The sequence below is a fragment of the Bos mutus genome, chromosome 22, assembly GCF_027580195.1.
Source record: "Bos mutus isolate GX-2022 chromosome 22, NWIPB_WYAK_1.1, whole genome shotgun sequence".
Taxonomy (NCBI): Eukaryota; Metazoa; Chordata; class Mammalia; order Artiodactyla; family Bovidae; genus Bos; species Bos mutus.
In genome coordinates this window covers 61,147,674-61,159,541 of record NC_091638.1, presented here as the reverse complement: position 1 = coordinate 61,159,541, position 11,868 = coordinate 61,147,674, and the positions used below count along the sequence as shown (strand labels likewise).

At 63.3% G+C, this 11,868-nt stretch overlaps 2 protein-coding genes across 7 annotated transcripts in view; one reads left to right on the top strand and one right to left on the bottom strand.

The window, feature by feature from the left end:
- Positions 1-1,207: 1,207 nt before the first annotated feature.
- On the bottom strand, positions 1,208-6,119 carry TMEM80 (transmembrane protein 80). 3 transcript variants are annotated; one of them, XM_070359923.1, is made up of 6 exons: positions 6,054-6,105; positions 4,028-4,047; positions 3,183-3,276; positions 3,002-3,094; positions 1,925-2,130; positions 1,208-1,381 (listed from the first exon to the last, which is right to left on the bottom strand). In XM_070359923.1, exons 1-5 carry the CDS (start codon positions 6,070-6,072, stop codon positions 1,925-1,927), a joined length of 432 nt encoding a protein of 143 aa, XP_070216024.1. In that variant the 5' UTR covers positions 6,073-6,105; the 3' UTR covers positions 1,208-1,381. The 3 variants fall into 3 exon arrangements, with proteins under 3 accessions (XP_070216024.1, XP_070216025.1, XP_070216023.1); XM_070359924.1 differs by having other exon boundaries at positions 1,208-2,130; positions 6,054-6,106; XM_070359922.1 differs by lacking the exons at positions 1,208-1,381; positions 1,925-2,130 and adding an exon at positions 2,137-2,911 and having other exon boundaries at positions 6,054-6,119.
- Positions 6,120-6,752: 633 nt separating this feature from the next.
- The window catches only part of DEAF1 (DEAF1 transcription factor), a 29,297-nt gene continuing 24,181 nt past the window's right edge, over positions 6,753-11,868 (top strand). Inside the window, exons 1-4 of one of the 4 annotated variants that reach the window (XM_070359919.1) lie at positions 6,753-7,173; positions 9,550-9,647; positions 10,939-11,068; positions 11,329-11,475. In XM_070359919.1, coding sequence (XP_070216020.1) covers positions 6,885-7,173; positions 9,550-9,647; positions 10,939-11,068; positions 11,329-11,475 — 664 coding nt within the window. In that variant the 5' untranslated portion in view covers positions 6,753-6,884. The remainder of the gene's footprint in view (positions 7,174-9,549; positions 9,648-10,938; positions 11,069-11,328; positions 11,476-11,868) is intronic. The other 3 variants (XM_070359918.1, XM_070359921.1, XM_070359920.1) reach the window with 3 other exon arrangements.

Sequence of the window (11,868 nt, the reverse complement as noted above, 5' to 3'; positions counted from 1 at the left end):
GCCCTGAGCCGGTCAGGTGGGGGGGGTGGAGAGGCGTCCTCCTAAAGTCTTTCTGCACGCTGCCCAGCCCAGGTGGGCACTCCGTGAGGGGTGGGGTTGTTCCTTGGCGGGGGTTGGGATGCCTATGGCCCAGGCTGTCCTTGAGTGGCCGGGCAGTCGGCGTGAAGGCGCTACAGGCAGCGACCCCCGGCCTCAGGCCAGGCCGCAAGCTCTGCCGGTAGTTGTCTTTCCTCCTCCTGAGCTGACCCCCCCAGGATGCTGCTGCCCACCAAGCTGGGTGAAGAGGAAGTGAAGAGGAGGGCAGGCGCCCCCAGGGCTCTCCTACTGTTCCTGGGTGGGGGAAGCAGGAAAGCGTGTGTGGGGCGCCGGAGTCCCAGGGTCGAGGAGAGCCGGGCAGCTTGCCAGGAAGCCCCGGGGGAGGAGGCACCTGTCCTGGAATGTCGGTGGCACTGCCCCTTCCCACACTGTGGGGACCTCCCTGCCCATGGCCTGGGGTTCCAGGCTAGCTTGCACAGGGGTGCAGGGAGTGGCTTCGTCCTCCGGCCCAGCCCTGCCCCTGAGCCCTGGCGAGCCCTGGCTTCCTGATTCTCCCCATCTGCTGACAACCCCAAGGGGAAGGCAAGCCTGCCCTCGCCCGCTCTTCCTGGAGGCTGAGCCTGAACAGGCAAAACGGGAGAAGGGAGCTGCCGAGGTGGGCACCCTCTGCTCTTCAGAGCAGAACTGACCCCCTCAAGGATGCTGCTGGGAGCCTGGAGTCCCAGACTGCCTGTGGCTACCTCCAACATGGAGTGACCTGTGGCCAAACCGATGGGGGTGTCTAGGGCCTGGCCCAGATCCTCAGGAGGGTCGCAAACCCGGAAGGCATCAGGCATCTTGCCACAGGGAGCGGCTGTGGCATCCTCGGAGGCTTCCGGAGCGTACGCGGGGTGCAGGGGGTGGGACTCCGCAGGAGGGCGCCTCGCATGCCCTCGGGTTACAGGTGCTCACGGGTGCTGAGCCCAAGGAGTCAGGGGGCAGAGAGGCGCTCCCGTGCCCACTCGGCCCTGAGGACAAGACCAGTGGGGTGATAATTCGGCCCCCCTCTCTGAGGCCAGCCCCGAGGAGGCCCAGGCCGGCGGAGTGCTGCTCCAGAGCTGCTGGGCCTGGGCCCTGATGGACCTGACCTGGGTGGAGGGAGAAGCCTGGAGGCAGGTGGCTTCAGTCAGGGGCAGTTCAGGGAGGTACAGACGTTCCTTTATTTTAAAGATACAACGAAGAGAAAATATCCAGATATTCAAACACAGTGTTATTCGAAACAGAGAAGATGTGCAACTGAAACAAACGCAGGAAGGTCACTAGAAAACACCAGCTCAGATTCCTCCCGGGAACACTCACCGAGGATCTGTGAATGGCACAAATCCCCAGAGAACGCTGCCGCCAGCTCCCGCAGGTCTGCAGCGTCCAGATCACCTTTCCTCAGCACCCCCGGGGAAAGGGGGACTAGGCAGCCCGCGAGTACCTCCTGTGGGAGGCAGAGCCCAGGACCCCCAGGCTGCCCTGCAGCTGCAGGGGGAGCAGAGAGCCGCAGCCCCTGCCTGGGGTGGGGCGCCTTGGACCCTGGGAGGCTCTGACCTGGCCGCCTGCTTTCCGAAGGGCCTCAACCCCCTCTGCACCCCAGGGATCACCAGCCAGAACCGGAACCCTCTCAGGTTCCACCCCCACCCTGTCCCCCGAGCCTGCCCAGGGCCCCTGCCACAGCACTCTCTTCTGCCCTGGTGCCCAGCCCCACCTCTGCCACGCACACCCCACCGCAAACACACAGTCTCTCTAACACTGGGGCCGGTGAGCACAAAGATGCCCTTCCTGCTCGAGGGGACAGCGGGGGACCACCTGCCCTGAGGAGGGCTCCTGTCCAGGGCTGTCCCACGGGGCTGGCACTGCTCACCTAGCTGACGAAGGCAGCAATGGCCACCACCTGCAGCACGGCCTCCAGGCCGTGGAGTGCCAGGAGCGGGGCGCCAAGGGCCGAGTCCACACGCAGTACCAGGGTCTGCCAGAGCAGGAAGTAGGCAGACAGCAGGGCGCTGCCCACGGTGAGGACCAGGCTGGCGGCCAGCAGCACCTCAGCCTCCATCAGGTTGCCTGTGGTCCCTGGAGAGCAGAACAGACGTGATGGGCGGGCAGGGCCTTCTGGACATGGGCGCCTGGGAGGGCCCTGGTGGCACAGCTGTGAGACCAGAGCCAGTTTCTGACTGTCATGGGGCATCCGAGGGTGTCAGGGGGCGACCCCGAGTGACCATCACGGGGGACAGGAGTGCCCACATGAGTGACCATCACAGGGGAGGGAAGTGCTCTCACTGAGGCCCAGCTGTGGGTCTCCAGGTCAGCAGTGGTGGGGCAGCAGCAGTCTAGATTTCTGAAAGTGATCCCAACTGTCTTCTGACAGCTTTTCCTAATTCCACATGGACTGAGAGGATTTTCTTTAAAATCTCCAAAACCGTTTTCCTCTACGCTGTCATTCTGGAAGATGTCACACACACTCACAAGACGACGAAGCGGCTGCACGTCTCATAACCCAGCGGCAGGCACGTAGGACGCTCACCTCCAGCCGCCCCCGGTGGGGGCGCAGAAGACGCCCCAGGGGCCCCGGGGGTGAGGGGCACCGGGAGACAGGGCGGGGGCAGAGGCCGTTCTCACCCACCCCCCTCCCGCGTCACATGCTCGGGGCCCCAGCTGTGCCCGCTGTTCTCGTCTATCCGCCGCTCTGGAGCAGGAGGGGAACACACAGCGTGACCTCCTTTGAGAGATGAGCTTGTGTCTGTGTGCCTGCGACCGGGAGTGGGGAGGCCCGGGCGCTGGCGGTGAGCTGTGAAGCGGGGACGGGGACGCAGTTCTATCAGGGCTTCTACGCTGTGGGGCCTTAGGAGACGAACTGTGGTACAAAGTGATGCGTGTGTAAAGGTTCCATGTGAAGCTAGCAACGCTGGTGTCTCAAGGACTATATGGTTTTCAGTCAACTCACCGAAATATAACCGAATCGCTTCCAGAATCCCCATCAGAAACAGCAGAGTCAGGTCGAGGACCAGGCAACTGTGAGGATAAGTGAAAACCTGACCTGGAGACAAACCAGCAACAGAGCAGAGGTCTCGTCACAGGCGCCAGGGCGCCCACACCTTCGCGCTGCCTCTTTCCGCGTGACTCACTTTTATACACGAGCAGCAGGAGCGTAGCTAGGAAATACAGGGCGTAGTACGTTCCACTCAGACAGAGCAGCATCTGCAGCGGGAGCGACGAGAGCTGGCCAGCGGTTAAGGACTCTCAGGCCCAGCAGACAGCCCTGCCGGGGCACCCGCCCCAGGGAGGCCAACAGGAGGCTCTGACGTCTGTTCGGAGGCCCTGCAGGTGGGTAGGTCCAGCCCAGGCCCCTGCGGGTGGCCATGGAGACCTGACCACCAGCCCCTGCCAGGCTTCCAGTGCCGCCTCGCCTGGCAGGACCCCTGTGGGATGGGGGGCGGGGCTGGCCTTCCCTCCCGGGACATTGTCGCCTGAGGACCCAGCACACCTCTGGTGACCGTAGGCTGAAAGCCTCAGCTTCCTGGGCTTTCCCAAGTGCATCACCCTGATCTGGGTCCCAGTTATAAGACTGAAAGCAGAAAATAACTTTTCCTCATTTTCTTCAAAGAAAATGTCTTTCTTTGAGGGATGGGGGCGGGGGGACAGTTAAATTTTTTGCCCAGAGCTTTGCTCAGCTCCAAACACTTGTCATTTCTCTAAGTGTTCCAGGCGAGGGTTTTCAGTTTCCTGTGCCTCCTGAGTGGGAGTCAGGCAGCTGGCAGCGTGGGGCTGAGCAGGAGGCAGTGGTGGAGTAGGTCTGTCAACTCTCTCCACCTGGCAGAGGATGCCCCCCCCCCAATTCAGAACCCACAAGAGAGGTGGTGGTGGGGCTTAAAGGAGCAAAAAGCAGGAGCCAGGAGCCAACTGCAGGTGCCCTGTGTGGAGGCCTGGGTCCTGGGCTGACAGAGGGCCAGGGGACAGAGCAGCAGGATACCACCGTAGAGGAAGCTTTCCCTGGAAGAGAAGGAACCAGTCAGGGAGGCCCCAAGTCTTGGCCTGTTCTGTTGTCCAGCATCACTGGCCCACAGCGAGGCTCCTTTCCGACACCTCTGCACCCGTCATCCCTCCAAGGAGGATCTGACCACCTGCTGTGCTGAACCTAAGGCGGGGAGGCAGGGCGTCCTGACAAGGTGAAGCCCGGACGCACGCTCAACACCAAAGGCCAGGACAGAGGGATCTGCTCCATCGCCGGGGAGGAGCCAGACCCGCAACTTTCTTGTCTCCTGTGGCTTCTGCACCTGGCCACGCGTGTGCAGATGAAGACCTTTTCTCATTCAGGTCTTTGCAGTTGATAAGAGACATTTGCTTTTCTCTGGAATTTTATTCATAAAATTAAATCTCTCCCCAAATAAGCATTTTCTAAGCCAGCAATCCAAGTTCTTTCCACCCCTTCCCACCACACAGCAGTTATGCATTCTCCCTGCATCGTGAGATGAGTGTGGGCCTCAGAATCTGCCAGCAGCAGGTGGGATGGTGCTCTCTCCCACACCACATCCTCCTTAGTCCCAAGCAGGCAAGAGAGAAACCTTTGGCCTGAGTGAGCTCTGGGGGACATCAAAGGGTTAGACCCTGCTCCCTGGGCAGATCCGAGGTCCTCTAGGGAGTCTCACTTGGGTAGAGGTCTTAAGTGGTTGGAACGGGACATGAGCGACAGAGAAGCAGCAGGTGCTGAGTGCAGGGAGCCAAGGCGGGTGCCAGCCCCATCATTAATAAAACCCGCGTGGCCATACAGGAAGAGTGGGCTCTAAGCCGGATGCACTGTTTCCCAAGCCCGGGGAAGCTCGGAGGCCTCACTACCTGTCACCATCTGGGTGGACTTCTCGCTAATCAGGAGTTTCCTCTCTTCCGATCCTTCTCTTGACAGTGCGCTGCAGACCTTCAGATCTGCCGCCTGATCATTGTTACAGACTGAGATGGTGGGGCTCAGGGAAAATACGCTGTAGAAAACCCGTCAGCTATTTGGGATTTAAACAATGAACGGCAAGGGTAGCTACGGTGTTCCAATAATTTTCGATCTACAGAAAGAGGCTCATTCTGACAAGACAGCCCGGGCTTTTAGGACTTCACATTTTTGTCAATGATCTACTGCAATAACAATGCGGCTGTGAGCAGGTGTCCATGTTAGTCACTCAGTCGTGTCCGACTTTTTGTGACCCCATAGACACTGTAGCCCGCCAGGCTCCTCTGTCCATAGGATTCTCCAGACAAGAGTACTGGAGTGGGTTGCCATTCCCTTCTCCAGGGGATCTTCCCGACCCAGGGATCGAACCCGGGTCGACTGCAAGCGGAGTCTTTACAGTCTGAGCCACTTGTCAGAAGTTGGATGCAGAAGCAAAGAGAACAAACGTCCTCCCTTTGGTGACACAGGAAGGGTGTGAAGGGACCGTGCCCTAGTGGGAACGCGATTATCACCGCATGAGAACGTGCAAACTTCAGACCGGCGGCCCGGCACCAGTCCGCGCTTTGGAACTCCGCGGCTGGAAAGCCCGGCGGGCGCTCAGAGCGCGGACAGCGCCGCCGGCGGGCTCGGCGCTCCAGACCCCCGGGCCCGGACGGCGGTGCGGAAACGGCTCTTCCCTCGGGTCGAGCGCCCCGGCCGCCCGGACTTCGCACGGGCCCCGGCGAAGGGCGCCGCCGGGCCAGGCCGAGCCGAACCGGGGAGCCCCCGCCTCCCGGCCTCAGACCAAGCCGTCCCGCTCGCTGCTGGCCGAGAAGCACAGCGGCGCCCGTCTGGGTCGAGGGGCGCGGCGCGTCGCCCGGGGGAGCCGGGACCGCACGGCCGCGGGCCCGGGGCCGGCTCTGCGGGCGGCGGCCTCACCTAGTGAACACGCTGAGTCCACTGGTTAATAACACGCGCGAGGTGTCCCCGCACCGGGAAGAACCGAGCCAAGCGGACCGCTCCCCCGGGGGGCCCTCCGGGACCTCCCGCCCCCGCCCCTCAGGCGCCGCCAGCCGCTCACCTCGCCGCGGGGCCGCCATCTTGCCCCCGGGCCCCGCCCCGCTCCTGCCCGCCCCGCCCGCCGAGTCCGCCGCGATCCCGGCAGCCTCTCGGCGCGGGACTCGAACGGAATACCTTCGGCCATTTTCGCTTCTGCTCCCGAAGGGGCTCGACGGCGCCGCGTTTCGGGGCTTGATTCCGAACCGTGGCCGAGGCCCGATTAGCCTGTCCGACAGCGCTCGGGCACTTTCGGCCAGGAGGAGGAGGCGAGCCGAGACGCGAGAGGATCCCGGCTCGGGAGCGTTCGGCTCCTCTCGGCTCCTCCTCGGGCGGGCTCGGCTCCCTAGGCGGGCGGAGCCGGTGGCGCAAGAGTTTCTAGGCCGGGCCCCGCCGCGTCGGAGGCCGGCAGAGTCGGCTTCACAGTAGGTGCCTTCGCCGGCTGAGGACACGCCGGCGCGGCCTCCTGAGCGCGGAGAAGGACTGGCGCGGAGTCGTTCGGAAACCCTCGGGCGGCCTCGGACCAATTCGGGCTGACTCGGCTCCGCACTTCGGCCCACTTCGGCCCAAGTCGGCCCTCGTCGTTTCTGGACTGCAGGCCTCGGCTTGGCTCGATCGGGCCGCTTCGTGCCGGTTCGGCTCCTGTTCGGGTGGCGCCGGCTCGGCTCGGCAGCCGGCCTCGGGCGGCCTCGGGTCGGCTCGGTTCAGCTCGGCTCGGTTCGGGCGACCCTCCTCTGGAAGGCTCGGCTCGGCTCGGCCCGGCTCGGGCGGCCTCCTCGGGCGGCGCGCTTCGGGCTCTGTCCCGGCCTTCGGGCGGCCCCGGCCGGAGCCTTCGGGCGGGCTCGGCGGAGTCCGGATGGAGGACTCGGACTCGGCCGCCAAGCAGCTGGGCCTGGCCGAGGCGGCGGCGGTGGCGGCCGCGGCCGCTGTGGCGGCGGCGGCCGCGGCCGCGGCGGGAGGCGAGGCGGAGGAGCCGGTGCTCAGCAGGGACGAGGACTCGGAGGAGGACGGAGACTCGGAGTCGGAGCGCGAGACGCGGCGGGTGACGGCCGTGGCGGTGATGGCCGCCGAGCCCGGGCACATGGACATGGGCGCCGAGGCCCTGCCGGGCCCCGACGAGGCCGCCGCGGCCGCCGCCTTCGCAGGCAAGTGCCGGCCGCCCGCGGTTCGCGCCCACCTGCCCGCACCTGCCGCGCGCCCGCCCTGCTGTCTCGTCCCCCGCGCACACCTGCCCTGCCTCTGCCCAGCACATCCGCGCACGCACGTCGTGTGCCCCGTGGTCCCTGCACACCTGCCCCGGGGAGCGCCCCGGCCCTTTCCTGCCGCACACTTGCTCCCTGAACGCCTTTACCTCCTTTCAGGATTGCGTTCTTTCCGGAACCTTCTCAGCACCTGCCTCTTGCCCTGCCCGTTCTCCCTTCCTTATGTCCTGGTTGCTGGTGACACGGGGGTCAGACCCAGGTCCTGTCCTGGAGGAAGCGCGGGGATGGGCGTATCTGGTCACCTAGAATCCTGCTGGCCGGGTCCAGATGGCACTCGAGCCCTGGGGAGTGAGGCGTGCTCAGCCAGGGAGAGCCCGCAAGCGTTGGGGGCAGTGGCTCTAGAGGCCAGGACCCTGTTCCTCAGTGCCCCCTCTGGCCTGTCCCCATGACCGCCCCCCCCCCCCCCGCCCGTTTCCTTGATGGGTCTTCCCTTCCACGTTTTTGTTCTTGATGAACAGAACATGCTCATTCTCAAGGTTCCTGAGCCACGCCCCAAAGCGCCCTTTAGAGGTTGTGCCTCCCTGGGACACCATCCTGAAGGAGGTAGAGACTTTCCCAAGTGACGGTCCCTCCCACGTGAGGCTCCCTGTTGGCCCACAGAGCCAGGCGCTGGAACCTTTGGGGAGTGTCCTGGGGCTGTTCTTCCAGAAGGAACTTCGTGGGTTTCAGAACTGGACAGCGGCCTCCGCATCCAGGTTCTCCTGCGTTTATCTGGCGCTGGAGGTGCTGGGTGGGGCCAGCTCCCCCGCTGCCCACCTTGCCTCTGGTCTGCCTGTACTGTGGTCTTTCGGGATTCTCGCAGAAGCATGGGAAGAAGGGTTTGTGGCCCTTAAACAAGGGTTCCACTTTCGTTGCTAAATTGGTTTAACATTGAGATCTTGAATACTTAGACTTTTCTTCAGGTTTATGTTATATGCACACATCTTTCTGAAGGCGGAAAAGAACTATGATGCTGTTTGTCCTAATATCAAAGAAATGTGTTGCATCAGGTTTTTTTTAATTTTTGACTTTCGATTTTGCTGGATCTTTATCGCTGCGCGGGCTTTGCTGCTGCTTCGCCGCTGGCTGTGAGTGGAGCCTGCTGTCCAGCGGTGGTGCACAGGTCTCTTGTTCCAGCGGCTCCTCTTGTTGCGGAGGTCGGCCTTGGGGTGTGTCGGCTTCGGTGGTTGCACCTCCTGGGCTCAGTAGTTGTGATGCATGGGCTCACCTGCCCTGCTGCGTGTGGGATCTGCCCAGACCAGGGGTCGAATCTGTCTCCTGCGCTGGCAGGTGGGTTCTTTTTGAGCCACCGGGGAAGCCCCAATGTCAGGTGTTTGTTTTTTTCCTTGCACAGTTTTATAGTTGTGTTTTTTGAGTGTGTTAAAACTTGTTTGTTGTGAGTTACTGAGGTCAGGTGACTCCTGGGTTTCAGTAGCTCAACAGGACGTGTGCTGGGGTGAGGCTGCCTCCTCTGGGCTGCTGGCCAGCTGTGTAGACCTGAGCATGGGCTCAGGCCCCTTAGCCCCAGGCTCCCTGGGAAACGGTGGAGAAGACACACGGGAGAGGGATTTTCAGAGCAATTCAGTGAGCACAGGTTGACAGGTTGTGCGGGACCCTCTCTCAATCTGAGCACCTCTGCCAGGCACAGGCCCAGCTAGGCTTGGGACATTCTGGAACGCGGTGCCACCCCTGAAGTGGGGCGAGCATCAGGGGAAGGCTGTCAGGGCAGCCCATCAGGTGTGGGTTGTGGGGGCGGTGCAGGGAGGTGGGGTACGAGGCTGCTGGGAGGGGCCAGGCTCCATGTTGGGGGGCGGGGGGCACCGACAGGTCTGATGGGTTTCAGGAAGAAGAGGTCAGTGGCACGTCGAGGTGATGGAGGGGGAGGGAGGGATGGACCTCAGCCAGAACCGTGCTGACCCGTGGGGTCTGGGAGGGTCCCCACAACAAGGGACGGGACTCTGGGGTCTGAGAAGCTCCTTCTGGGTGGTTTTTTTTTTCCCCAGGAGGGAGCACAAGGCCACGGCAGTTTGGCAGAGCTGTGACCAGCTCAGTGGGTCTTCACCGTGCGTGACAGGCTCTGCGGGGATGGAGAGGTAGCCTCTTATCCTTGGAAGGATCAGGTCTATCAGACTGTGTTCTGGAAACATTGGTCGGGCATTTCATGCCCAGGGTTAGGCCTCCCTTGGCAGTTCAGGGACCTGCCGTGGCAACTGCCCACCACCCCGTCCCCTGGTGGCCTCTGGCTCCAGCCAGGCGCTGAGTCAGGCTCCTGTGTTGCAGAGGTGACCACCGTGACAGTAGCCAACGTGGGTGCCTCGGCAGACAACGTCTTTACCACGTCTGTGGCGAATGCGGCCTCGCTCTCAGGCCACGTGCTGGTAAGACACTAGGGCCAATTCCGGCCCAAGGAGGGTGGCCCGTTCCCCGGGGACCCTGAGCCCGCCCTCCGCCGAGCTCCCCGGGGGGAGCGGGAGCACGCCTGGGGGTCTGTACACTTGAAGCAAAGTTGTCACTGGGACAGCGACTGGCAGGAAGCTCACTCGCGAGTGTGAGGGCGGCAGGTCAGTGGAGGCCTCGGGGACGCAGGTTTAAGAGCGTGGGTTTATATGCTCTGGTGCCCAGAGACACCGGCCGGTAGCCAGGCAGCAGCTCCGTGCCTCGGGCCGGTATCCGACCCAACAGCGGGCTCTCTGGTCCTAAGGGTCAGGAAGTTAGGGCGCCCGCGTCCACAGGCTCTGACGACAGGAAGGCCCGGAATCTGGTGTGACCTTCCTGGACACCGACAGGGAGAGGGTGGCTCGAGTTTCTGCACGTCCCGCCTGCCTCATTAGAAAGACCCTTTGTGGCTCTCGAACCAGCACAAAACGTTCTGCTTTTCTGCTCCAGAGTCGCACGAGTCCAGCGATTCACACTCACGCAGGGCCGACGCCCTGACTGAGGCAGTGACCCCGCAGGTCTGTGAGAGCAGGCCGGGTGTGCGTGTGCCTATGGGTGGGGGCCCTCAGCCCCGCGGTCGACTCCTCACCTCCTCTGGTGTGAAGGCAGCGGTTTCAGAGAGGAGCAAAGGCCTCTGCCTCGGTGCTTCCCTCTCAGCGTGGTAGCAGGAGCACGTCCCAGACCTCGGTGTGCAGGGTCCCTAGTCCACTGCAGGGCTATCTGGGTGAGGCCGTGAGGTGTGCCTGGGGGCAGTCGGGGTGGGCTCGGCTTCCTCACGGGCAGTGGGGTGTCTCACTGGCCGGGGGGAGGCAGTTGAGGTCACAGCAGCATACAGGCCCGTGGGGAGGCGTGTGGGCAGTGTGGCTTGGGAGGCCCCTTCTCTGCGTGGGACTTGGGCATGAGAACAGGTCCCATACCAACCGGATCTTGGCTCCTGTACCAATGGACTTGGCCTCTTGGAGACCGTCCCTTGAGACCTGTGACCTCGTGAGAGCTTTCCAGGCAGAAGAAAGGGCCTTTCCTGTGCCGGAAGCGTGTTTATCCCTTAATTTGGACAAGCCACATGAGCATTTGCTCGGGGCCACGCAGACCTCGCCTCTGGTTGGTCTTGGCTCAGTGTCTGAAAGAGGCCCCCCTGGGGGTGGTGTCATCTGGAACCTGTCTGGGGGACCACAGCCTGGTACAGAGGGGTGCCGCGGCTGTCTCTGAGACAGTGGGTGTTCTGTCCTGCAGTCGGGCAGGACAGCCCTTCAGATTGGGGACAGCCTGAACCCCGAGAAGGCCACACTTATCGTCGTGCACACGGACGGCAGCATCGTGGAGACCGCCGGGCTGAAGGCACCTGCAGCCCCTCTCACCCCAGGTACCGTCTGCCCACTCCAGGCCTCCGGGGCCAAGTGCCCCCTGGGCTGCTGTGTATTCCTGGGTGAGCTTCTGTGTTTTGTGGGGAACTTGAATATCGAATACTGATTAAGTAGAAAATGTTCCAGGCAGTGAGAGTTGCCCAGGATTGTGGGGGCGGGGTGCTGAGCTGAGGAGGACCTGTGAGAGTCGAGCTGTCCCTGTGCTTCCCTGTGGTCCAGGCTGTGCTTAGGGTCTCTCACGGTGCTTTCTTTGCTCAAGGACCTCAGTCTCCTCCCACTCCTCTGGCTCCCGGTCAAGAGAAGGGTGGCACCAAGTACAACTGGGACCCGTCGGTGTACGACAGCGAGCTGCCCGTGCGCTGCCGCAACATCAGCGGCACCTTATACAAGAGCAGGCTTGGCTCAGGTGGGTGGGGGCTGGCCCAGGAGGATGTGGGTGGGCCCAGGTGGGCGGGGGGCAGGCCCTGGAGGATGTGGGTGGGCCCAGGTGGGCAGGGGCGGGCCCTGGAGGATGTGGGTGGGCCCAGGTGGGCAGGGGGCGGGCCCAGGAGGATGTGGATGGGCCCAGGTGGGCGGGGGGCGGGCCCAGGAGGATGTGGGTGGGCCCAGGTGGGCGGGGGGCGGGCTCTGAAGGATGTGGGCGGGCCCAGGAGGATGTGGGTGGGCCCAGGTGGGTGGGGGGGCGGGCCCAGGAGGATGTGGGTGGGCCCAGGTGGGCAGGGGCGGGCCCAGGAGGATGTGGCTGGGCCCAGGTGGGCAGGGGCGGGCCCAGGAGGATGTGGCTGGGCCCAGGTGGGGG

Coding starts and splice junctions, on each gene's coding strand:
- TMEM80 (XM_070359922.1), bottom strand. Junction 3,277..4,027: donor GGAAAGCTTCCTCTACGGTG/GTATCCTGCTGC, acceptor ACCGCTGGCCAG/CTCTCGTCGCTCCCGCTGCA. Junction 2,912..3,001: donor AGCGATTCGGTTATATTTCG/GTGAGTTGACTG, acceptor TTTGTACCACAG/TTCGTCTCCTAAGGCCCCAC.